Raw genomic sequence first — 25858 nt, 5'->3', positions numbered from 1 at the left:
TCGTAATGAAGGCAAAGGGGACCCCACTACACACTAGGGTCAGATGACCAGGGCAGTATCAAAGGTTGAAAGAGTAAGTGGGGGAGGAGGTGACTGTAGAAAATCAGGCCAGAAGATTAATGGAGTGGCGTCTTCAGCTTTCAACTGCTGCTGACTGAGTTTTAAACAGTCAAGACATAACGGCTTCTGGTGTGTGTATACACCCACACCCACACCCACCCCGCCCCACACTAGGTCAGATTCTCCCTACCATTACCCTGTGCCAGCACACCGAAGTCAGAGGGTTACTGGGAGGAAAGTGAGAGCAGAATCTGGCCTAGCAGTTACATATATCTAGCAAGGCCCCAATTCCGCTCCCATTTACAGTGGGTCCTAGATGTCTTAGGCTCACCATTTATCTCTTCCCTTAGATCAAATCCTTTACTGTATTTTTTCCTCTCCTACAAAATTGATCAGATGTTCCAAACAATTGAACTGCCGTGTGATAACAAGCTATGACGACTAGATGACCTCCTGAGGTCTCTTCCAACCCTAATCTCTGATTCTACGAGCTTTAAAAGTGGCCACGATTTACTAAGGTCAGCAACAAAGAGCTCACATTCCTGCTGACTCTTGGCTGCCCAGATACTATCGCGATGGGGTTTTCGAAATATGGGTAGCAATAATAATGATTTTCATAATAGTCCAACAAAGCATTAGCGAGGGGAAGGGGATTGGCTGGGGATTTAATGTACATGCTACTGCAAAAATCACTAAAGGAGAGTCTTCCACTATGGATTGATTAAACACTGTATTTATTAATGGAAAAACTCAGTCAAAACTAACGGCAAGATAACAAGGGTTGCAGAATGAGCAGAAGAATGTATTTAACAGGTCCTTAAAAAGACAGTCCTAAACAAACATTCCATGTTCCGACATCAGTATTTCCAAAAGCAAAGGAAGTGTGCTAACCAATATATATTAGTACAGGAATGTATCAGTGCCAACATTACACAAATAACACAATCCCAATCCATAGCTGCAATGAGATGCTGTCACATGAATGTCAGTGCCATTAATACATACTACCATTGGAAATGCAACTAGAGCTGGAATATTTTTCCAGACACCAGTTTTAAAAATATGTACAAAATTAAAAACATAAACTATGGAGTTGCGCAGATTTACAATAATGCAGAGCTAAAATTGGCCCAGTATACACTAATTAATATCCACCTTGCCGCATTGCTGCAAAAATAACTAGTCAGATTGAGTCAAAGCACAAGAAAAAATAGGAATCAATGCACAAGTTAATCCATCATTTATTTGCAGGCTCGGGGCCACATATACTGCCCTGAGACTGCATACTGCTATGCAACTCACTGGGAAGCTAAGTGAGCATCCTGAACGGTATGTGGCCCCACATGAACTTATAGCAAACATGAGGCTAAAGTCTGCTCTCAGTTACACAGATACCACCATAATGACATCATGAATTAGCACCAGAGTAAATGTCAACAGAATTTGATCCAAGGCTTCTGAAAATAAGGTAGAAAGGCAGTAAAAATGTTGTCCATTTCAATTCCTGAGTTTATGCTTAAAAGGGCACTATCTACATAAACAGCAAAGAATCCTGTGGCACGTTATAGACTAACAGACGTTTTGGAGCATGAGCTTTCGTGGGTGAATACCCACTTCATCAGATGCATGGAGTGGAAATCTCCAGGGGCAGGTATATATATGCAAGCAAGCTAGAGATAATGAGGTTAGTTCAATCAGAGAGGTTTGTTGCTTTTACAGATCCAGACTAACATGGCTACCCCTCTGATACTATCTACATCATAACTGTATGGTTAAAAATGCTTTTCCTGTGTTACTAACGTCACCCAAAGTGAGCTGGTTTCCTCTGGTAACAGATTTGATCAACCATAAAGCTGAAAGAATCTGAAATGCCACACAGTTTGTGCAGGACTCTGTCTATGAAATACACCCTCAAGGGGCTCAATCCTGCAGGCCCATTCTCTGGACCTTAGGACTGCTTGTGTGACTACAGACAACACACATGAATAATGATTTGCAGGACCGAGCCTGAGCAAACAATAATACTCTGCAGTTCTAAAGCATCTTTCATCCAAGGCTCAAAAGCCCTTTTACTAAGGTAGGTAGGTATTATCCCTATTTGACAGATGGAGAAACTGAGACACTAAGAAGTTACGGGTCAAATTTTCAAATGTCCTCTACTTTTGGTTCCTTGAATGTTTGGGTTCTCACCTTGAGGTAGCTGTTGGTGCAGTCTAGTTTTCAGCTGGAATGTTGAGTACTCAGCACCTCTGAACATCAGGGCCAAGGTGTCCAATACTGGGCATGCAAAAATTGGGGCAAGATTTTAAAGCTATGGGCTATGTGCCCTGTCCGAGGTCACGGAGAGTGTCAGCGGTGGAGTGAGGAACAGAACCCAAGACTCCTGACTCCCAGCCTCCTGCACTAATCATTAGCTAATACTGCCTCATTAATAACACAGAATACGGAATTCAGTCATACGGCAGCAGATTCTGAGAAATCACATGCTTTTCTTTTTAAAAATGTCTCCGAAGATAAATTAAGGGGGTTTAACTGTGAGAAATAAGCTGCATTGTTGTTCTGGAGCTATATAATAGAGGCTTAATAAAGGTTAATTCTTCCTCTTTAAACCAGCATACTTGCCATCCTCACTGGGATAAGTTTCTCTGATCTTCCACCTGCAGCAACTTGGTATCAGGGCACTGCTCTCCACCTCAGCAGAGCCAAAACGCCAGTGAATATACTGTCTGTAAGCACAGTGACGAAGCTCGTTATTGAGGGTGTCAGTATTCAAGTCCAACAAGGGCTCTTTGTAAAGCAGGATAAACTCCAGTGCTGATCTGGAAAGAACGAGCTGCTCAAACAAAGCCGAGGTTGTAATGCATGACCCTTCTTTTCTTCGGCAGCAGAGCTGCTCCCGGAAAGACTGTGTTTGGTGGCATTTCCCACAGCAGCACCAAGAAGGGCGGTCGTGGGATGGAGACGTTTGCCCTTCGCTTTTAAGGGGTTGCATCTCATGGGCTTTTGCTAAGACAGGGACCCGGTTGGAACACTGTGCTGCGAGCTTGGTTGTGTCAGTAAAAGCCCCAGTGTCTCCTGGCAACTAAAATTCCCAAACACATAATCAGAGGAGTCAGAGTGAAAACGAGAAAATGTAGCATTTACTTTGCTCTGTGTCTACATCTGCACTTATCTGTCATTAGAGAATCTCTCGGCATTCCCAGATTTGATTCTAACTGCTCAAGCTTCACGTCTAATGCAGTAGGACAGTATAATACAACAGTAAAGAGGCAGATCAAGAAAACAAATGGTCATTGGCTTTGAATCCTAATGAATCCAGGGAGCTCTTTGTTCATTCCCACTCTATATGGGACAGGATCAGAATATTCTTTTAAATCTGTTTTGTAAGTTTATACTCAGTGATCGACTGTATTAGTTACAGGATTCTACGCAGTGTAGTTGTAGCTGTATCAGTCCCAAGATATTAGAGAGACACGGTGGGTGACAGGAGTCAACACTGCTATTTTTATCCCCACAAGCCTGAGACAATTGACCCAGGCTTTGAGATTCTGTGCTATGGGTTTGTTATTGCAATGTAGATGTACCCCAAGTTGTTTTACACAGGTCTAAGGACACTCACTGGGAGGTAATAAGATATTTTAGTTTTACTCTAGAAAAAACAGTCTCGAGTTCCCAACACAGTCAACTTCAGGCATTTCCCAGGATCACAAGTGTGGCCCTTCCAAAACCTAGCTAGAAACTTATGAAGAAAAAACTCAAGTCACTCAGGAAATAAATCCACAAAAAGTCATAACAGTAAATGCTTGAACTTACCTGAACAATCTCGCCTTTAACGTTCTGCAGACTTGTGCTCAACGGTTTGTCTACCAGAATAATGTGCGGGTCATCAACATATGACACGTACATCAGGGTCTGTGCAACAAAAGACATTAGCATCCTCAGCTGGAGTATTTATTTAGAATACTCAGGATTTATACTGTATTGATCTGGCCCGTAACTAGGGTCCTCAAGGTCCAGATCTTGCATTCCTTATTCAGATAAAAATCTCTCTGAAGGTGCATGTTCATTGGGAGGCTGTTCCTGACATAAGGGGCAGCATGGAGGAAGGCTGGGCATGGGGAGCAGGTGAGGGAGACAAAGAGAACAGTCAGGTGTTAGCCTTGAGTGGAGCCCAGGGAGCAGGAAGAGAGGAGGTTGGAGCTGTAGGTGGGAGACGGATTGTACAAGGCTTTAGAGGTAAGATTTTGAGCTGAGATTTGGGCACCTAACTCCCTTGGACTCCTTTGAAATCCCAGCCTAGAAGCTTAGCTGTTCAGGATGGCACAGTGATGTGTGCCACATGAATTTCTAGAGAAGAGATGCTGGAGCTGAATGTGGACTGGAGCTGATGGACTTGAGAGAAACAAAACTATTTTCATGCAAATACCCTGAACGTTACAGGGGGGAGAAGCTCTGAGGAATGCCTCTCTCTACAGCAGTGGTTCTCAACCCGTGACCCAGTCGTTATACAGCTGCGGCCCATGTGACATCCTCAGGCCCATACAGGTAGTGCATATATATTGTGTGCATGTGGCCCACATAACACATAGAGAGCTGCATATGCGGCCCACAATGGTAAATAGGTTGAGAACCACTTCTCTACAGCATCTTTCCACTGCTCTCTAAAGGGTGAAACCTGCCTCCTGCAGCTGTCACCCCCTGCAGCTGTCAAAGATCCTGGCTGTAGCAGACCTGTGCAGAGCAGCAGCATTCAGGGGGCTCAGGCCTTGGGTCCACAGCTTCCATGCACTGCAGAGTACAGCTCTGTGGGGTTTCCCAGAGAGCCCGTGCCTGAAGGATTTTGGGCAATGGCTGGCTGGGGGCGGAAGTGTGGACCCATAACTATAGGGACCCACTGGCCACTTTTCTGTGTAGCTGCAAGGAGTCCTGCAGTGCTAAGATCCGCTCCTGCACTCACAACACTCCCCAGCATGCAACCCATTCCTGCAAGGTGCGCACTGGGGGCAGGAGAACTCAGACCAGCGGGGTATTGGGAACAAATCCACAGAGATCTGATGAAGGACACAATGAAGGCCCCGATACACTGGATTTTCCTACTACTTAAGCAGCTAATTGCATCCCTTACCCATTTTGGCCCCAGAGCAGACTCGCACTTCTTCCTGAAGTAATATTCCTTGATGGATGCTTTGCAGCAGGGATAAGTGTATGAAGTAATAAGAAAATCAATAACGAACTGAGCCTGCATGCAAAACAAAAGTGAGCAGTGATTCCATTTTCTTAATGAGACTGCGTCTCCCGAAGCAGCTCCATCAGTACAGGAAATAAATCTCTTACCAAGCCAAAGTAGGACAGCACAGACCCGATGTACACCAGCAGCTCAAAGATGTTAAACCGTCCAGCCTTAGGCAAAACAGAAGAGAGTCATTTGAGAATTCAGATAATTTCCTTCCATTTGCAGAAGAACGGCAACAATTGCTGCATGATCAGGCCCAGCCAAATTGCTGTCATGTGCAAGATTTCTAGCTCTTCTGACATGATCCGACTTCAAGCACCTAACTAGGTGGAACGTGTTTAAATTAAAGGGTAGTTTTGCTGCATCCAGCTGGGAACTAAGGGTTCCCTTTTAGCTGTGCTATCTCCTGCTGGAAGGATCTCTTGTCTTCTTCCAATCAGAGACAGTTGCTTTCCCCAAGGTCCCCTTCCCAGCTGGAAGGGGAACCAGAGACAGGGAGCAAGTCCTCATCTGTACAATATTAAGCAATGACACAAAGGCTCCCACTTCACCTATTCTCCCCCTTCAGCAGGAGCCTCCTTCCCCTCTGCCTCCAACAGTAGGAAAGAAGCAGCGCTCCCTTCAGGGTAGTCGTTCCACCCTAACAAGGGCCCCAGGGCATTATCCCCTTCCTCCCTCATCCTCAGAGCTGTGAGTGCTACCTGCCAGCCCAGGAATGAGGGACCAACCCTTGGTCTCTGATCCCACAGCATGGGAAGGCCAAGTCCTGCCATTCGTTTGAAGATTAATTTGATAGGACTCAATCCTGCAAAGTGCCCAGAATCCTCCCCTCTCACGGGGACCCCACTGGCAAAATCAGGTCCTTCATTTCTGTAGTGCTTTGTAGATGTCAAACACTGTCTACCAGGGACAGTACATAACCATGATACCATGGCCTTCTATAGCACCTCCCCTCCAGTGACCTCAGTGCATGTTACGAACAGCGAGTGTCACAAGCCCCACCCTGCCGTAGGCACCAAGCACGACCTCCATTTTACAGATGGGGGAACTGAGCCACAAAGAGCAGAAGAGACTTGTCCAAGGTCACACAGAAAATCACCATCAGGACGAAGATTGTAACCAGGTCCATGCTGTAATCACTAGGCAGTGCTGCCTCCTGGAAGGGTTACACTGTTGTTATTAGTGGAGTTATTTTTGCCAAAGGGCCAGAAATTCTCATTTCTTTTTGGAAGCAGACAGGTTTGCAGAGGTGATGAGAAAACAGGGTTGCACTTACTGTGCCGAAGACAAGGATATCAAATCGTATCCCATAGGCTTTGATCAGCGTCCGTTCCTCCTGCCCATTGGGCCGTTTGTAGTACTTTGCAAATCTGTCAAAACCAAACAAGGATCCATGCATCATGTCGGGGAATTCAGTGCCTCTGGGCTAGAGAATAAAATGGGGTTTTGTTTCTACCTCCTCCTCCCCTTCCTGCCTGTTTAGTATTGTACCCTCAGCCAAGAAGTCAAAGCTCTTCCTCTCCCAGGACCCATGAGTGCTGCCACAGATTGTAGATCACTTTGATGAACAGCATTTCACCCAGCTCCCATCACAGAAGCTTAGAAAAATCAGAGCAATGCCCAGGAAGGGATCTGCTGTCCTGAATCAAATGGTTACTTTTAATGGCTCTAGAGAGGCAGTCACCTACAGGAAAAGCAGATTTTGGCAGCTGGCAATGGTGGGAACACAAGTGTCTCCCAGGCACCAGTGCTTTTACTGCTGTGTTATCTGCACCTACTCTGAGATCTTGGGGTCCCTTTCTTCCACTGGTTTTTATAGTCACTTTCTGCTGCTCTGTTTCAAAGCGTCTATGAGAGTATTAGCTTCAGGGATAAAGGGCAGCTTTATAACTCATGTCGCTGCCTGAGACAGGGTCACACACACCACCCCAGTTGCAGAAGTGAGAAAATTGACCCCACAACTCCTGAAACCCAGCCCCTTATTCTACCCATTACATAACGCTCCTTCTCCTCCTCCTCAGAGTCAATTACCATGAGAAATTCCACTGATAACACCAGCATAAGGATCAGCAAACAGGGACACTGTGAACACAGAACAAAGGCAACGCTCCCACCTGATGCTGAAAAGTTGGCAGATCAGGCAGAGTTATTAAAAAAAAAAACAACCCAAACTGAGAGACTTCCTGATAAATGTTCAATGACATTACAATCTTAGCTCCAATACTAACATTCATATCACTCATGTCAGTGCTCCAGGCTCTTGCTGAAAGCCCTGTCCTGTTCTTGATCGGTTTACTCCAGTATTTTGTAATGTGTGTTCTCTTTGGATTCATTTAGCCTAGTAATTCCGACGGTAATTTTTTTAGTGGGGTAAACAGGTGTCAGCTCTGTGGAGAGAAAGTAATTCAAGGTCTCACTGTCACTGCGGATGCTGATTTTATTTAGTGGTTAGTCTCCTGTGTAGTAATCAAAATCTCTGGTAAAAGCAGCTGGTGCTCAATGGGAAATGGACCCAAATGCCAGGCCATCCATTCAGTCCTCTGCTGTCTAATTGTTCATCTCACAGATGGCATGAAAGCATCGAGGGAAATACAGATTTCCCTCCTTCACGGGTTTCAATTAACTTGCCCCTCATCAGTATCCGGAGCCACATCTGCCAGAACCACTGAACGACCCTACAATCCAGTTTGGAACTGCTCTCCATTGACCATATTCTACCCAAGGAGGCAAACTCACTGGCACCCAAAACAGATAGCAAAAAGAGGGGTAGAGGAGCTGTCTCCATGGTTTGCTGCCCAGTCTCATAGAAGCCTCTCGGTTGGTTCACTGCAGAGGTGGGGCTCTGGCTGGATTTGGCACCAAAGCCAGGGAGTCGCTGAACTCTGCAGAATGCTTCCCTCAATTCCTTGCACGTATCCAATCAGGAGACTCTGCTCTGTGGCTCCTGCTGCACTGCAGTGACTATGCAGCCAAGGACACAGCAGGATGGCTGAGCAGCATTGTTTCCCCTTCACCCTGGACCCTGTGGCTCCAACCAGCCGAGGCAGAAGGGGTTCCCAAGAGAGAAATAGTACAACCCCACCCCGCCTGTATTATCTTCCTATCATTCCTGCTTCCCGCTTTACATGGGGGATCCCCCTTGAAAGGCAGGACCCACGGGCAGCTGCTGGCTATGGAAGCTTTGTCAGCATGGCTCCACTAGAGCCCCAGTGCCAGAGAGTTGGGGTGAGGGGGGCACAGGGCTGATAGGTGGGCACAGAGGCAAAGGGTCTTCGCACAAGTGCCCCTGGCCTCCTGCTAATGCCCTCAAATCAATGTGTGGGCCCCGTGGTCTGTTCATGGGAGGAATCCTGTGCAAATTTCTTCCCTTAGCCCCTCCCATGGGTCTTCCCTCAGAGGGAGGCAACTGGCCCCTGGGCTCAGTTTCTACGCAGTCCTTAGTCAGGCAAATGGCTGTCAGGGCAAGTTTAAGACCTGAACAAAAACTGAGGCAGGACCAGTGGCTTTGGCCCACTGCTCCTGAGCATTTAAGCACCACACTTGGCTCATCAGAAATCTTGGGACTTCCTGTAACTGCTAGGCACGCTCCTGCAAGGTGCTGAGAGTTCCTGAGAGGTGCTGAGTGCCGCCCACTTCTTGCAGTCAGTGGGAGTCGAGAGCACCTGCTCCTATTTGGGGTAGGACCCAAAAAGACAATGTTTCCTAAAGCTGTACATGGCAGGCAATGAGTGTCTCTGTCATCGCCTGGATACCAGCAAATCAGCCATCAGCCAGCTTTCACTCACTCCCACCTGCTGCAGCACCGCCCCCTTCCATCTCAGTTCTGCAGAACTCTGATGTGCTTTTAATCTGCATTCCATGTCTTGTGTTCATTAACTTCCCCTTTGCTGAGATCTGTTCTTAAGGCAGTGAATGAGTCACTCAGCAACGCACTGTGTAATGGGTTTGCTTTTTCTGGCTGCACAGACATGAAACATTCTTATCTTGCGTTCAGTGTCTCTGTGATCTCTAGCTGAGGCATGTTTTGCTGGCCAGCACTTGGCTGAGCCTGCGTTGATGCCTGCAGCTCTGTGATGTTATATTTTCAGGTTTTACCTCTGTACTCAGGATCAGATAGTATTCCCCACACACTGGTTTTCTATCCCCAGGAGGAGAAGTCATTTTACAATTGCTTAGGATGCCACAGAAACTTTCTCCTTTGCAGCAGCTTAGCGCTCTGATTTGATATATTAAGAGCGTCATTGATGACCAGCTGGGCAGTGGCCCATTGCACCTCAAATAGTGCTTCGCATTTGTAGCCTAATCCTGATACCATTTAAATCTATGGCAAAATTCCCTTTGAAACTCAGCTGAAGTCAACAGAGCTGCATGCAGGCACTGATGTTCACCCACACAGAATAGTCTGCATGGTCAGGGCCTTGGACAATAACTTGACTCCCAGAACTTATATTCTCACTCAGATGATAAAAAGGTCCCTGAAATGTATTTCCCTAAGATTACCCTTATGTAGCCTCACTCTCCTGTGACAAAGGCTCCCTGGACATCCTGCAAGGACCTATTGCTCCCCAGGCCTACCCAGGAATGCACAAGGTATTTAATAGCCTTTATTTTGCACATTGCCATGTAACATTCTACCACATATAAAATTAGCTTGATTCAGTCACAATCAGTTGAGGGCAGGGCCCAATCCTGCAACCCTTACTCACCTGAGTAGTCATACTGAAGTCAATCCAGCTACACTATATAAGTAAATCTTACTCACATGTGCAATAGTTTTGCAGGATCTTTACAGAAAAAGCTCTCCTGACGTGCACAGGAAAAGAGTGCCTGTGGGGCAGACTCTGGTCTCCCTTATTACACCAGTGCAAATCTGGAGGAGTTCCAGTGGAATTACTCCTGATTTACATCAGTGTAACTGAGAGTAGAATTCAGCCCCATCACCAGGAAAAGATTAATCCCAGGTCGAGTCATTCTCAGAAGAATAATGGAGCTTTTTCCTTCAAAACTGTAAATGTGCTTGGAAAAAACAGCATGCTCCAAAAAGAAGTGGATTTTGTGCAGGGTTTCTTTTTCTTCTTGTTTTAACTAGCTTTGTCAGACTCGTGGGGCCAATTTGCTATTAGGATCTAACCAATCAGACTCACTGCCCTGCTTTGTAATTTTAAATTACACATTGTTGATGTTAAACTGCTGCACACAAATGCTCTTCTTCCTTTGTTTTTATTCTTTGAGAAAGTGCTGGGGGATGTGGGGGATTCTCGATGCTCATGGAAGCAACTGATGAACAGCAGTAGCACTAGCCAGTCATCACATGAGCTGGCAATGCATAGACTTCCCCAAACACACCTGCCATTCTATGTTTCTTAAGCCCTGATTGGCCACACTTCCACAACTCCAGGGCTGGGCTTCCCTTGAGCAGAGCTAACCGTGCTGAACTGTAGCAAAATGATCTCGCTACAGATCTGTGTTTTTATATATTAAAATAATGTTCTTTATAAAGTGCCCTCATGCCTAGGTGCTCTGACACTGCCCATTCATTTGATAACAAACATAAACATTCACAAAGCGACCTTGCTGTCCTCCTTCAAAACCCTTCTGTGATGTCTACAAAAATATTGACAACACTTAGGGCGCTGGTGTCATTTACTCAGGTCATGTCATGTCTTCCTTGCACATGACAGGTTGGAAAGCTGCTACTCGGCTTCTGTCCTAGATCTGCACTGGCCACAGAGGGCCCATCATGGAGGGCGATACGCAAGACGAATTCTCTTTAAGATATTTTAATGCACTGCCAGGTATGGCTGTTACCTGCTCAGGTATGGTATGTTACACACTGTACCATCTACTGATTGAATTTTATAAGACACTTAGCATTCCATCACACTGAAACCACTTGCCCACCATGCTGATCCGCACTGTCTCATGGTTTCCTTGTGGTCCCCCGTCTGTCTGTCTGGCAGTTTCCACCTGTTGCCTTTTGTCTTGGATTGTAAGCTCTTTTTGTTGGGTGTTTGTACAGCACCCAGCACAATGGGGTGCTGGCCCATGGCTGGGGCTCCTAAGCACTATGGTAACTCCATTCAAACCCACTGGAGCTCCATGCACAAGCAAAGATCCATCTGCATGGAACAGCTGGCAGGATTCGGATCTTAACTTGCACATGCATTCACTAGAACCGTGCACATAGCCTTGGTAAATGTAAGCACAAATGACCAGCTGCATGCATGAGTAGTTGTGTGTGTGACGAGTCCAACTGATAATGCACAAGCAACTATAGTAACTGTGCATGCAAGTCAGGTTCATCAGTACAACATCGGCTATTATCAAAAAGAAAGATCACAGCAGAAACCTGTGGCATATTCAAGAATAACGGCCAGGGCTCCAGCACTGTAGCCACAAACCCCTCGGATTCCACCTGCACATCCATATCACCCAAGCAATACAGACAATACGCTGCTTTGCTATGTATGAAATTAAAAATATCTTTTACCTGAAGTTGTAACCAGGGTATTCAGGCGTTGTTTTGTCATCAAGGCGACGAAAACTGTACTTTGGACTGCAGCGGTAGAACCATTTGTCCAGGTTACAGTCCCAGTTAATCTCAATGCCCATGATTCCACCCTTGACACAGAAAGGGAAAACACACTTTAAATACATTCAGGAGCGCACACACACACACAAAGACTGTGCCAGGCCTGGTTCTGAAATTGCTCTGTGCACCAAACTCCCATTGAAATGAGAGGGGATTTCAATGTGGCCCCGTGGCAGGATCACACCTATAAATACACTTATACTTAAGGCGTATTTCTACCTCTAGCAAAGACTTCCTCCTAAGTGACTTAATTAACTGTGTGGATCAAACTAGCTACAAGCTAGAATTAATTCAGATTCTTAAGGCATCTCTTATTTTTTGGACAATTTCTCATCCTACCAACAAAAATTCCAACTTCATTGCCGCTTTCTGATTGCCATTTCATTCAATTAAAATAAAGATGGGCTCAAACTAAAATCCCAAATGCAAACTCACATTAATTTTGCAGGGGATCTGGGATTCAGAGCTGAATGTTGCAGCTTTGAGGTACTGCAGACCGGGACCTCAGGAGAACTGGGTTCGGTTTCTGGCTCTGAGCAAATCACTTCATATTTCTGTATTTCCATTTCACCCATCTGTAATTATCAATCTTACAGAGGCGTTGGGAGGCAGAAGCCTGGTCTACACTACAAAGTTAGGTCGACGTAAGGTGCCTTGCATTGACCGAGTTGCGCACGTCTACACTTAAATTTCTCTCTCAAACATGTAAGTGACCCGTTATGGCAACGCAGTAACACCAGTTCCCAGAGTGGCGTTGAGCCATGGTAGATGTACTGAGGTCAATACAGCACTGGTGTAGACACTATGTTAATTATGTCAACTGATCCTAACAGTCCTCCAGCAGCTGTCCCACAAAGCCTGACATTGACCGCTCTGGTGACAACTGTAGCCTGATCTATAGATTTTGTATTAATAATATTGATTAATTAAGAGTGGATGGGAGAAAGGCCGAGTCCCAGCAGGAAAAGGAGAGGAAGATGCACCAGGAAATAATGGGGCTTCTCCAGCAGCAAACACAGATGCTGCAGACTCTTGACCTACAGTGTCAAACCCCCCAGGCTCGCCTCCCTTTGCAGTGCATGGAGAACTGAATTACAGTAGCTCCCTAAACCCCCGTCAACATTCCACATGGCATCCGGGGCTGCATCCTTACCCCTACCACTCCACACCAGGGGAATGTAAGGCCACCACTGCTTCATGTATACTGACCTGTGAGCGGCATGGTAGCTATACGTTTAGTGAAAATAGACATGAATGTTCCTTCCTCTTGTTAACTTCTATTCCATTAATTTATCTACTTGCTTTTAACGTGCACAGAATGGTTTTTGCATGTGCGCAAACTAACTGCCCCGGCTGTGTGCCGACATAACTTGCAGCAGCAAAAGTTTGTAGTGTAGACATGGCCTTAGGGTACATCCAAACTGCAATGAGAGGTGGGACTGTAGCTACACCCAAGCTAGCTTTGATCTCGCTAGTTTGACTAACCACGACAGTGAAGCTGCAGCAGCCCGGGCTACACAATGGGAGCCTGGGTATGTGCTTGAGTGGCTAGCCCTGTGCTGCCAGGACTTCACTACTAGTGTTACTTGGGCTAAGTGGTTCAAAGCTAGCACAGGTATTCTATGTCTATGCTGCAGTCACACCTCTCACAGCAGCGAAGACAGACCCTCGAAGCTGGTCTACACTGAAAAGTTACATCGCCATAGCTATCTCTCTCGGAGGTGTGAAAAATCCATACTCCTGAGAGATGTCATTAACCCAACCTAAGCCCCAGTATAGACAGAGCTAGGTCTTCAGAAGAATTCTTGTGCCAGCCTAACATTTGGGGTGGTGGTGGGGAATCTTTCCTCTGAATACATGGGTCAAGGTGCCCCTTAACAGAATCCTGAGGAGTGAAAGAGTTGACTGGCCTGAGAAGACTGTTTAACTACTGACAATGAAATAAAACGTGTATTAAATCAATATGGGCCCAATCCTAGAAGATGTTGCGCCCCCTCAATTATCATTAAACTCTGCAGAGTTGAGGGTGCCCAGTACCTCCCAGGATCAGCCTTTAAAACTGGAACAATTCCATTGTTTTCAACATTTAACAATTAAAATGAAAAAGAAATACTATGGAGGTGTTCTGAATGGAAGGCAGAAGTCATGCCACTGACCTGAATTGCCATCTCTGAAAAATTTTCTCCTATTGCTTGGAGAATACCTCCCAGCTGGAAAATTGGGCAGCCTGGTGCAGTTATCTTGTTGAATGTGCACGAAATATTCAATTTTGGTGAAAAGTTTCTTCTGCAAAGAACCACAAATTATTTGAAAACATAAATGTGAGCTCTTCCCTAAAAAAAATCTGCAAATGCTATTAAGGGGTTCCCTGCTCATTGCTCCTCCTTGAACCTGTATCAAATGCATAGGTGCCATCTCCATGGGTGCTCTGGGGCTGGAGATTTGGGGAAGCAGTTTGAATAGGGGATAGGAGAGGGCAGGACAGGGGGCAGAAGGGAGTCGAGCACCCACCGGTGCCAGTAGAAGTCGGCACCTATGATCAAATGTGCTCAGTTTGCTAGTAGAATATAGGGAAACTTAGTAACTACCAGCTCTGCAAATTCCATGTGGGGTTTGAGAGCCAAACTGTGTCCTTTAGTTCTTGGGCATCATCACCAGTAACAAAGGCTTCGCAGATCAAATTATTCCCTCTGTGACATTTACATTATCCTATGCCTTCAGTGGTTTCACCCTGGTGTAGCCAGTTAGAACTCAGTAATTTTGTTACTAATGCATGAGAAGGAACAGAGTTAATCTTACTCCTATAGCTGTATTCGGTCCTGCAAGGTTAAGAATAAAGAGCAATCAAACCTGATTTTTGTCACTCAGCATAGCAGATACAGCCCTAAATACACAGAGAAGCTGCAGACTGAAAGTGCTTTATTTACACATTTATTTTTGGAGTAGAACCGCTCTTTAAGAGAAGATGGATGAATGTTTGCACTTACGCAGTGTGATTAAATTTTGGGAAGTGGATATTGTTCTTTATTAGTACTGTGAAGTTTTCAGCACTCTTCAGAATGGCAGGCCTAAAAGAGGAACAAATCAAGTACAACGAAAGTTATTAAACCAGCTATCTTCCTTTAGTTAAATACATCAATTAATGCTACACTATTTTGCTATTACCTGGAAAATTGTCAGTAAGAGAACATGATACTGAGAATAATGAGTGAGATGGCTCAGGAGGTTGAGAACCGAATAAATATCTTTCTTGGTTTTACTTATAAACTTCAATTGTTTGTTCTCTGGGGGCAGGGACTGTCTTTTACACTTGTTTGTATAGTAGCTACACAATGGGGCCTGATTCTGACTGGGGTCCCCAGATGCTATTGTAATACAGATAAATACACCTCTACCCCATTATAATACCAATATAACTTGAATCGGATATAACGCAGTAAAGCAGCGATCCGGGGTGGGGGCTGCACGCTCCGGCGGATCAAATCAAGTTCGATATAACACGGTTTCACTTATAATGTGGTAAGATTTTTTGGCTCCTGAGGACAGCATTATATCGAGGTAGAGGTGTAATAATAAGAGACTGCTAATTTGAAATCTGGCCATTGATCAGTAGAGACTGACGTTATCATGTGATGGCTGTGGCTTCTGGGAAATTAGCTGGTGTGTTCATTGCAGTTCCCAGTAGACAGATGGCTTTGTCACAGACACTTAAACCACAGTTGGCACAGATTATAAAAATGAGATGTTGAACTACATTCTCCTCCATGGAGGTGGCCCCTCCAGGTCAGAGTTCAGTCACATCAGCTGGACCTTGTGAAGGAAGCTTGCTCTGCTACTACCCAGGTCATCCCCGTTTGGTGGAAAAAGAGAGGAATTCAACTTCCAGCATTGTCAACCTGGCACCAGCACAAAATTAGCTTTGAAAAATAACTTATTGCGACAGGATGTCAGCCAAGATACTGGCTTCTCCCATTCTCTTTTCAAAATGGGCCAGGAGAGCTTTGATTTGCACCTAGAAAGTCCCGGAAGCAGCAACCCATCCAAAGAACAGTACATCGGAGCATTCTCCTTAATACATCATTGTACTAGCAGCAGAGTCTCTGAGCCAAAGACCTGCAAGGACAGGAAATACTTCAGCAAGCTGACACACACTGTCAATTACAGACTTTCAGCATCTCTCCTAAGCAAATTGAAAAAGCAGGAGTTGGCTGCAACTCAAACGTAAACATTTTGGGATATCATCTGAACAATTAGAATTTCTAACCAGTCTTCAGTTTATAATGGTCAAGAAATGAATAATGTACGTTGAACTTAAAAAAACTAAAAATAGATTAATCAAAAAAATTTAAACTGCTTATGTTTTCAGGACAGAAACCTGGGAATCTCTCCAGACCTTTTTTATGAGGGTGCTGTAAACATTTGTCCTTAGGTAGGTTTATCCGGGTCACTTTGCCTGGCATTGCAGAGCTGGAGACCAACCAAAACAGAGGAAAGGGAATCTTCTTGCCAAAAAGTTACAGTTTTGTTCAGTTTCAACCATCACAAAAGGGAAGGAAAGGGAAGTGCCCTTTATCATGCACAGAACTTGCACAGAAAAGTCAATTGCAGGTATAGCTGAGAACCAACATTGTTCTGCCAGAAGTTAATATTTAAGGCACCAGGCTACAGAGTTCCATACAGGTTGTTTCAGTTGTTCATTCAAGTTGCAGAGAAACACTCATATTATCCATTTAGTAACTGGCATGAACTCTTGCCAGTGGATTTTGTAAAGAATTCTCATACTTGTGATTTGCCTCCCTGTCTCCAAATATTGGTTCATTGGTTTTGGTCTCCTGGCACTGACCAATCGCTGATACATTAGAGGAAAATTGGACAACAATATGGGCACTCTGCCAATTGTGCAAGGTAAATAAAGGCAAAATCTCTTTCCTGCTGCATTCAGATACCAGCTTGTGCAGTGCAACATTTGAAAATATTAAATATTCACTGAAGTTACACTGAACAAAACCAAGAGGTTTAACAACTTGAGTGTTCATTAAGCTGCCCTGCATGACCGTCACAAGAAATCTCTTGATTTTGTATGTGAATTTGGGACTTGACCTTGCAAGGTGTTAACCAGCCTCGAATTCCATTGAAGCCAATAGCAATTGAGAGTACTCAGCAGCATGCAGGGTTGGAGCCCTAAAGTGGCATTTTCAAAAGGGCTCATGCCTCAGCCCCCAATGAGACTTTTACCACTGACTTCAAAGAGAGTAGAGTTAAGCCAGTCGTGGGATCCTCTATCAATGGAGCAAAGACAGCACTGGCAGCTTCCCCTCACAACCTGGAGGGCCTACCCCATGGGATATGTTTAGTTTTATTTTAGGAGAGTTTAGTTTCCCTGGCCTATTTAGTCCTTGGTATCTTTGCTGGAACTGCAAACAAGTAGGCAAATCAATATTAATTGGACTGCTGGGTTTTGTCATGTGGACACATTAGTTCAGCAGATGGACTATTAAACACTAGCCTATTCTCTGTGGATAAGCCTACCAAACCACATGCAGTGGTAGTGAGGGGAGAAGAGAGCAAAACCATATCATGGTCTAAATACAAGGCTAGTGTAAAATGGCACGGCTCCACTTCAGTTAAAGGAGCTGTACCAATTTACTCTAACAGAGAATTTGCCCTCTATATCTTTTCTAAGCAGCAAGGCCTAGTTTAGCACAAGAGACGTAGTTCAAAAGCTGCAACACATCAGGGTTTGGTCGAAGCAATATTATATCCTGGGGCTTCAGGTGGAGAATACTTTTGCATTGCACATGTGAATGAAATCAAATGTTTTATTATAACCATATTTACATTTTTTGCCTGATACAAATGAGTAACTACATGTTAAAGTGGAACCCTTACATCACAGAACACTTTACAATCATGGGATCATACAAATTAGATGTGGAAGAGAGCTACTAGGTCTTATAGTCTACTACAGAATATTTTACAGAGCTTAGTTGAATCTAGTTTTACATGTTACCAGCACTAGGCCTTTCACGACTTCCCTTGGACTGATCCACTGTCAGAATTAGCAGATGTTTCCCCATGAGACTTATCAGGATTGCCACATTTTTCCTTGCCATTGTTATTAATTATCAAAATGCCTGTAGTGAATCCATAACAAATTTGCGACATCTAGAATTATTCTCATGGCAACATTCTGTGATGTCACAAGCTTGGATTTATTACTTCACCACAAGATCAGAGAGAAAGAGAAGTCGCTACTAGCAAATTGATGGTACTTAGTTTATAAAAACAAGAGTTAAGAATAATAAAAGTTGGGTTGGAAACAAATGTTTTACAAAGATACCAAGGGCCCGCTGCCAGCTGCTGAGCACCATCAGATCCTATTGTCTTGCAGGATCCGGCCCTTATTGATTACATACAAATGTGAACACTTTTACTTACACTGGGGCACCTTTCATTGATTCCACAGGGCACCAGGCAGAGACTTCACAGGTTTTAATTGTTGCATTATACTTTACACATCTTCCTGTCTGAACTCCTGGACAGACGAAAAGTTAGCTTTTATTGAGCTCACACACACAGTTTGACTCAGTCCTTTGGATAACACAGTCTCAAAGTATTGGTGGATCTCTACATACAGGTAGGACAGAGGCTTTAAACTCAGAGTCAAGGTTATGATTTTCGCAGCTCTTTGTGGGCTGAACTAGCTGTAGGAGGGGTTATCAGATCCATGCTTCCAGGACACATGTGCAATGCTTAACTCCTCCCCTTGCCCCTGTCAATATTGCACATTGGATGTGGGTGAAGGATTTTCTCCATAGTTGTGCCTGAGTAACAATATTGAAGAGTTTTTAGGGCTTAATTCAACAACATGAGCAAATTAGAGCAAGGATGTTCTGCTAGGTGCAGAACTTCACCCCACAGCACTGTCAGCAGGATACTGAGTGAGATCACTCAGCCAGTGAAACACAGGCTAACTATTACGCCATCAGAGACTCATAGACTTTAAGGTCAGAAGGGACCATTATGATCATGTAGTCTGACCTCCTGCACAACGCAGGCCACAAAATCTCACCCACCCACTCCTGTAACAAACCCTTAACCTATGTCTGAGTTACTGAAGTTCTCAAACCATGGTTTAAAGACCTCAAGATGCAGAGAGTCCTCCAGCAAGTGACCCATGCCCCACGCTGCAGAGGAAGGCGAAAAACCTCCAAGGCCTCTGCCAATCTGCCCTGGAGGAAAATTCCTTCCTGACCCCAAATATGGCGATCAGTTAAACCCTGAGCATGTGGGCAAGACTCACCGGCCAGACACTCAGGAAAGAATTCTCTGTAGTAACTCAGATCCCACCCCATATAACATCCCATCACAGACCATTGGGCATATTTACCTGCTAATAATCAAAGATCAATTAATTGCCAAAATTAGGCTGGCCCATCATACCAAAAACTTGTCAAGATTAGTCTTGAAGCCAGATATGTCTTTTGCCCCCACTAATCCCCTTGAAGGCTGTTCAGAGACAACTCCTATTGGCTATCAGTGTCCTAGAAGGTAGGATAAATTTTTAGAACTAATTAACCTTTCTGAGGGTATGAAGGATAACGAAGCCTTTAAATAGGGCTTGATCTTTGTGACATTATTAATATGAAGTGTAACAGTATAGATCATTGTTGCAACCACTGTTACATATTTGCAGCAAATATTGTACAAAGGTTGTCATATGAGGTGTCTATGGAAAGGTTATGATTTGCTGATTATGATTATGCTAGCTGTATGTGTATCATTTTTGTAGTTGAAGTTATAAATATTGGCTTATGTACTTGTATTTTGGTTCCAAGCAGCCTTAGTAAAGTGTTTGGTCAGCTTCTCAAGAAAGGAATTTGCAAGTTAAGTGCCCAATCAAGAAACACTTAACTGACAATAGACTTTGGAAGACTCCAATACACATAACAGGTCTTCCTGGGGATGTTCAAGATAGCATGTGAGCAATGGCTGCCACCTGTAAAGAACTGAGTCATGCATGGACATGTGGTTTGCCCATGTGACTCCAGGCTCCATCTTGCTACTGTGATCTTCCACAGGGCAGAGGATATAAAAGGCCCTGAAAACTCCTCCATTTTGTCTTCAATCCTGCTTCTTGCCTCTGGAGGAACTTGGCTATAAACTGAAGCTCTAAACAAAGGACTGCATGACCCATCCCAGCTGTGGATGTACTCCAGAGACTTGATTTGAACATGCAGTTTGTTCTACCACTGCTACAAGCCTGAACCAAGAACTTTGCCATTACTGTATGTAATAGATTCCAGTTAAGCAATTCTAGCTCTCATCTATATCTTTTTCCTTTTATGAATAAACCTTTAGATTTTAGATTCTAAAGGACTGGCAACAGCGTGATTTGCGGGTAAGATCTGATTTGTATATAGACCTGGGTCTGGGGCTCAATCCTTTGGGATCAGGAGAACCTTTTTCTTTTACTGGGGTATTGGTTTTCATAACCATTCATCTCCATAATGAGTGGTACTGGTGATGATACTGGGAAACTGGCTAAGGGAATTGCTTCTGTGACTTATGGTTAGCCAGTGGGGTAAAACCAAAGTCCTCTCTGTTTGTTTGGTTTGGTTTGAAGGAACTCCAGCTTTGGGCTGTAACTGCTCTGCTGTAAGCAATTTGTCCTGAACTGACACTCTTAGAAGTGCCCCACCAGAACCAGCATCGTTACAATCTTGCAGTCACTCTACATGCAATGTGAATTACACCTGTAGAAAGCACTGCAGGAGTGGGCTCTACATGTACTGTGGTATCTGATTTGCATCCCCCTCACCTCCACCCTCTCTGTGACCCCCCTGCCCATTCCCACCTTTTTGTTAAAATTCTCCACAGAGTAGAAAAAATCCTGGTGAGTGAATACAAATTTCATATCATTCTCCTTGCTGCTCCTTTTGTTTCCATCTCCCACTCTTGTCTTTATGCCTCCCTCCTCACCACCCACTGTGCTTGGAAGTTCATCTCCCTAGTCAGATAGATCTACATACACAATTGCTAGTGGGTGTTGCACCGGTATATCTCAGAGCAGAATTTGGCTCTATAGTTGCAAATTCTCCAAGGCTGGTATCTCATAATTTCTTTAACCATCTAATAATTATTAACTAAAAGACAGTTGCATTTCACCACCTGCTACAAGTTTTAAAATCTGAATGTGGAATTCATGTACCATTACTCTGGGGGTTCATGTGTCCTTTTTCACAGCTCGCATCTGAAGAGCAGACAGCTTTGGCAATGGGGTACTGAAAAAGACATCAATATAAAAGACCATTATAAATATCTACCTCTCTATTGTGATTGTAAAATGTTCTGCACAGAAATGGCAAACAGTAAGATGAAATCACAGAGTGAGAGGCAGAACAGAGGAAGTACAGCCCTCTTCTGTAACCCATTCACTCAGCGTGGTGCTTAATGTGACCTCAGTTTTTGAGAAGGTCAGTACAAGCAAAGACTGAATGGGACAAATTCATCTCAAGTGTAATCTCTTGGATTCACTGGAGTTAGCCCATGGATTTATTTGTCCGGTGAATCTGATTTAAAAAAAATCACACCAATGATATAGGAAATGCAAGGAAGTTGTTCCTAAGCGCCCTGAGTTTCTGGGACAATGCATCAAATTTAGTTCTGGTTACACCCATGCCACTTCCTCAGCTGCAATCCTATTGGCAATGCAGGGAGAATTTTGATTAACCAATTTAATTACTTTACATATAAAATATTTTTAAAAACTGACTTATCAGAATAAACCAAAGGCTTCTGAGGGATTCAAGTTGCAGCCACAAAAGAATTCAAGAAAATATTCATGGTCCTGTTCCATACAAACCTGCAGAACATAAACAGGTTTGCTGAGTTCTCCTTATCAAAGCCCCCTCAATGTACAAATAGCAAATAGGCTGGTTTTTATCATCCATCCATCTCTCTCTCTCTCTCTCTCTCTCTCCCCCCTCTCTGGTATCACGCTGATGCTTTGGCATCAGTGATTTAGGGTACAGATAGAATAGAATACAATCTTTTGACAAGCTTGGACATGTACTGTAAGATATTGCTATGTCTATCAGTGGCATGGAATTTACTTTTGTCTGTTTCACACTCATCAAGAGTAGATTGATATGGGTTTTATGCAGGGCTTTGGAACTGTGCTCCGGCTCCGCTCCAGCTCCAGGCAAAAACCTGCAGCTTCACTGCTCCAGAGCTGCTCCGCGCTCCCGCTCTGGGCTGTAGTCAATGACAGTCAACTCATTGCTGCGAACTCAGGTCTCTTCTAATAACTATATGAATGAACGGATAGGAGAACTGCAATTGGCTACAAATTTTGACCAGAAATAAAAGAAAAAGACCCAAGCATGATCAAGCTTAGAATTACAGCACAGCAGATTACTGCAGAAAAGCTGGCAACAATTCTCTAACTCCACTGGTCCTTCTAGTTGCACTTTATACGAGCAGTGAATCCAAATGTGTTGAACAAGAGGAACAAATGTATGGGGAGAGTGTGAGCCAGACGCAGGTTTGGCTGCAGGGTCTTTGGTGTGGTACATCACGCCAATGCCAGTTGATTCACTGAGAAAAGCAAATGCGCAGAGGGGAAAAAAGGAGTGTAACTAGACTAGTTGTTGCATGTTGCTGAACGAAATAAAGAAGCAGAGGAAGACAAAGCAATGTTCACTTGTGCAAAATTGCCACAGTCATGAGCCACTAATTAAGGTTTGCAGCTGCTATGGATTACTTCTGCCACAGAATGCTACGTTATGCAGGTGGGAAATCACTTACAAAATGCAGTTACCTCAGGGCAAACACTTTGAAACTGATTTTCTGTCATAATTATGTTGGTTATCACGAAAAAAGAGTCTATTCCCTGTATAGAGAGAAAAGAAAACAGTAAGTCTCAATAAAATACTATATGCCACATTCTGATCTCAGTCACCCCGTGTTAATCCAGAGGGACACCACTAAAGACATGGGCCTGGTCCTAATCTCATTCACACCTGCATAAATCAGGAGTAACTCCATTAAACTCAATAAAGTTCGTCCACTGTAAAACTGGTGGAGGATCCATATTTGGATCTCAATGATGCTAATGTAAATCAAGAATAATTCTATTCACTTCAGTGGAATTACACCAGGACTGAATTTTTTCCTACATATTCTATTACTAAAATTAAAAATTATTTGTGGCAGAAACATCAAGTTTCTTAAAATCCCATAAAAGAACATTTTAAAATTTTTTTTCCATGCTTAAATGTTACTGCTTCCAATTTACAGCCTTCTTAATTCACACTCACAAATACAACTGCATCTCTTGTTGATATGTTCAAATCACTGTGCAGCAGGACAAAGACGCATTCCAGCAGAGCAACAGCACGGATCAATGGAAGTTGGATGCTGCGCTGACCTTAAACTGAGACTCACCTGCATGGGAATAGTGTATTCGGCCGTGTCCCAGATTCTTGAGTCAGTTTGAACTACTCCTTTCACTTTAGTATGAACTGAGCTGATCACAGAGTCCTTTTTCTGATATCGTTTGTCGGTGACAAGCACATAACTAACCAAACAAAATGGAAAGCATAAATGAACTCATTTAAATGGGTTGAAAAGACAGTCATTTCTTGGCATCATTATTAGAAAATGTGTACTGTAAATTAAAAGCCGTTATTAAATTGCCCAAGAAATTTGGGATCTTATCATGCATTGAATGCATTTGTCAGGCCAACATCTCCCTCAGTGATACCACCACAATCCCATTGACTCTGATGGGATTGCACTGATGTATGTAAGAGACATTGTATAGTGTAGTGGTGGACTATTAGGGTGAAATCCTGGCCCCACTGAAATCAGTGGTAAAGTTCCCCACTAATTTCAAGGGGGCTTGAAACAGCTCCCTTTGCATTCCCTCTCACGCAAAGGGCACATGACAAGGGACCCATTAAAAGCAGTACCAATCGCAGCCCACAAGTCTCTTCAAATTGCTTACTATCATCTTCACATGTTAAAAGGTCAATCTGAAAGGCTTCTCTTTAAAGTAAAATCAGGCTTTCCATATGCTACTTTTATTCTCAAAGGGTCACCACCAACTTAAACTAGGCCTAATATTTGCATGCTGTAAAAACAAGTTTTTATAAAACCTAAGGCCAATATAAAGCTATCACACTCCAGTTAAATAGTTGTTTGAAAAGAAAGAAATAGCCACGCACCCCACCTCTGCAGCCTCTGGCACCCAAATACTGCAGCACTAACTACCTGAAAGTGTCTCTATTGTCTCAGGGTAACACTTTAAAAAATGCCTAAGTGACTTTGGAGTCTAAGTTCCATTGACTTTCAATGAGACAGACTCCTAAGTCATTTAGGTGCTTTTCAAACTTTTACCTTTGATGTATTTTCAGTGTCCAAGCTGAGAGAAATGGAAAATGTAAACCAAGGGCATAAATAGTACCTCTTAAACTGGATTCTAGAACAAGAGTTTAAAAAGTGATTAATGATTTTGGATGTCTCAATTTTGGGTCCCTAAATAAAGAACATTAAAGGGCCTGACTTCTAGAAAGCGCTGATCCCTCTGCCCTTTGAAAATCAAGCCCTTTCAGGAGTTCCAGGTTAAACAGCCAAAATCACTAACCATTTTGGAAAACATAGGCCTGAACATTTTCACTCTGTTAATAATCTAATGCTCATCAATAACATACAGAAGGAAATATGTTTGTTTACAATATTTTTTTTAAAGTTGACTTTTAAGAGTCACTGCCATCCACTGCTTCTGCACTGCAGCATGAGGTGTGCAAATGTGATGGATTAAACTCATGAAACTGACCATTTCTAAAAGTTTTGTGTAAGTTCAAAAGACACTTTCCACATTAAATAATGTCATATAAAAAAGGTTTCCTTTCACAAACAAGTCTGTGATTTAGTTGTCTGAGTCAGCCCTATTTCGGTTAAAAATAAAGATTTCAGGGGTGAAAAACTGTCTAAAATGTGTAAGTGTGAAGTGACTGACTAAACCAATTGTCAGTTTTAAAATCTCTCCTAATCTACTATTTTTTTCTGCCTCTGGGGTGTTTTCTACAGTCAGTCTTTCCCCTCTTGAGAAGAGTGAATTGGGACAGTCCTGCTGCTGCAGTCTGGTTGTGTGAGAAAACATCTCTCAGCAACAATTTGGAAATGGTGCCTTAATTAGGCAATAGAACTTCTTACAAGTTTATTGCCAGTGAAATTGGTATCAGCTGCTCAATGTGTAAAAGCACCCTTCTGTAATAATTAAACATATTTTATGAATAACTAAAGACATTGGTCAGCAAACATTATTGCTGAAAGCAGACCCAGGTCTGAGGCAAACAGGAAAACATCTGCCCTTTATGATCCAGACCTATGCACTTAATAGTCATAAAACCCTGTTTCAAGGATTTGATGTCCTGGGTGACCCCTTGTGCAACTTGAATAGCAGATCTAGCCTGGACTCTCAAGGCCAGGTTCTGATTTCAGTTACATCAGGGTAAATCTCAGGTAACTCTGCTGACTGTGCAAATGAAACCAGACAGCACCGTTGGAAAATAAACTACATTCAGAGGATGAGAGAGGAATATGCAGGACCACACCTAAAGCAGCCAACTCCCTGTTCTAAACAGCAACTCTATAGTACCTCTCCTGTTACCATACACATCAGCCTTTAAAACACAGCTAAACAACTGATTTACGTTGGTCCTCTAGCACAGAGTGAAAAAGTTCTCTGTACTTGTTGAAGGCTGAGTCCTAAGCATTCAATCACCCGCATAAGAATCACATTTGCTCATCTAGTCACTTTTAACTTACCAAACATACAGGAAGACAACCATATGGAAGGTCCATTTCAAACTCCCATAGGAAACGCTCTGAAAACGGACAACTTTAGAAGTTTCATATTCACAAAAATTCTTCAAACTGCAAAATGCAGCCATTGTTATCACCTC

At 43.5% G+C, this 25858-nt stretch overlaps 1 protein-coding gene across 2 annotated transcripts; it reads right to left on the bottom strand.

Annotated features, from left to right (window-relative positions):
• Positions 1 to 771: 771 nt before the first annotated feature.
• LOC127034742 (P2X purinoceptor 7-like) lies at positions 772 to 25858 on the bottom strand. 2 transcript variants are annotated; one of them, XM_050923936.1, is made up of 13 exons: positions 25722 to 25858; positions 23334 to 23466; positions 22708 to 22779; positions 21097 to 21169; positions 18324 to 18420; positions 14873 to 14953; positions 14042 to 14171; positions 11784 to 11914; positions 6570 to 6663; positions 5395 to 5460; positions 5186 to 5299; positions 3874 to 3972; positions 772 to 3142 (listed from the first exon to the last, which is right to left on the bottom strand). In XM_050923936.1, the coding sequence occupies exons 1-13, from the start codon at positions 25844 to 25846 to the stop codon at positions 2651 to 2653; spliced, it is 1707 nt and encodes a 568-aa protein (XP_050779893.1). In that variant the 5' UTR covers positions 25847 to 25858; the 3' UTR covers positions 772 to 2650. The 2 variants fall into 2 exon arrangements, with proteins under 2 accessions (XP_050779893.1, XP_050779894.1); XM_050923937.1 differs by having other exon boundaries at positions 2676 to 2786.

The sequence above is a fragment of the Gopherus flavomarginatus genome, chromosome 15 (assembly GCF_025201925.1).
Source record: "Gopherus flavomarginatus isolate rGopFla2 chromosome 15, rGopFla2.mat.asm, whole genome shotgun sequence".
NCBI classification, from domain to species: domain Eukaryota; kingdom Metazoa; phylum Chordata; order Testudines; family Testudinidae; genus Gopherus; species Gopherus flavomarginatus.
Note: the sequence above shows the minus strand (reverse complement) of the source record. Positions and strands in the feature narration are given on the sequence as shown.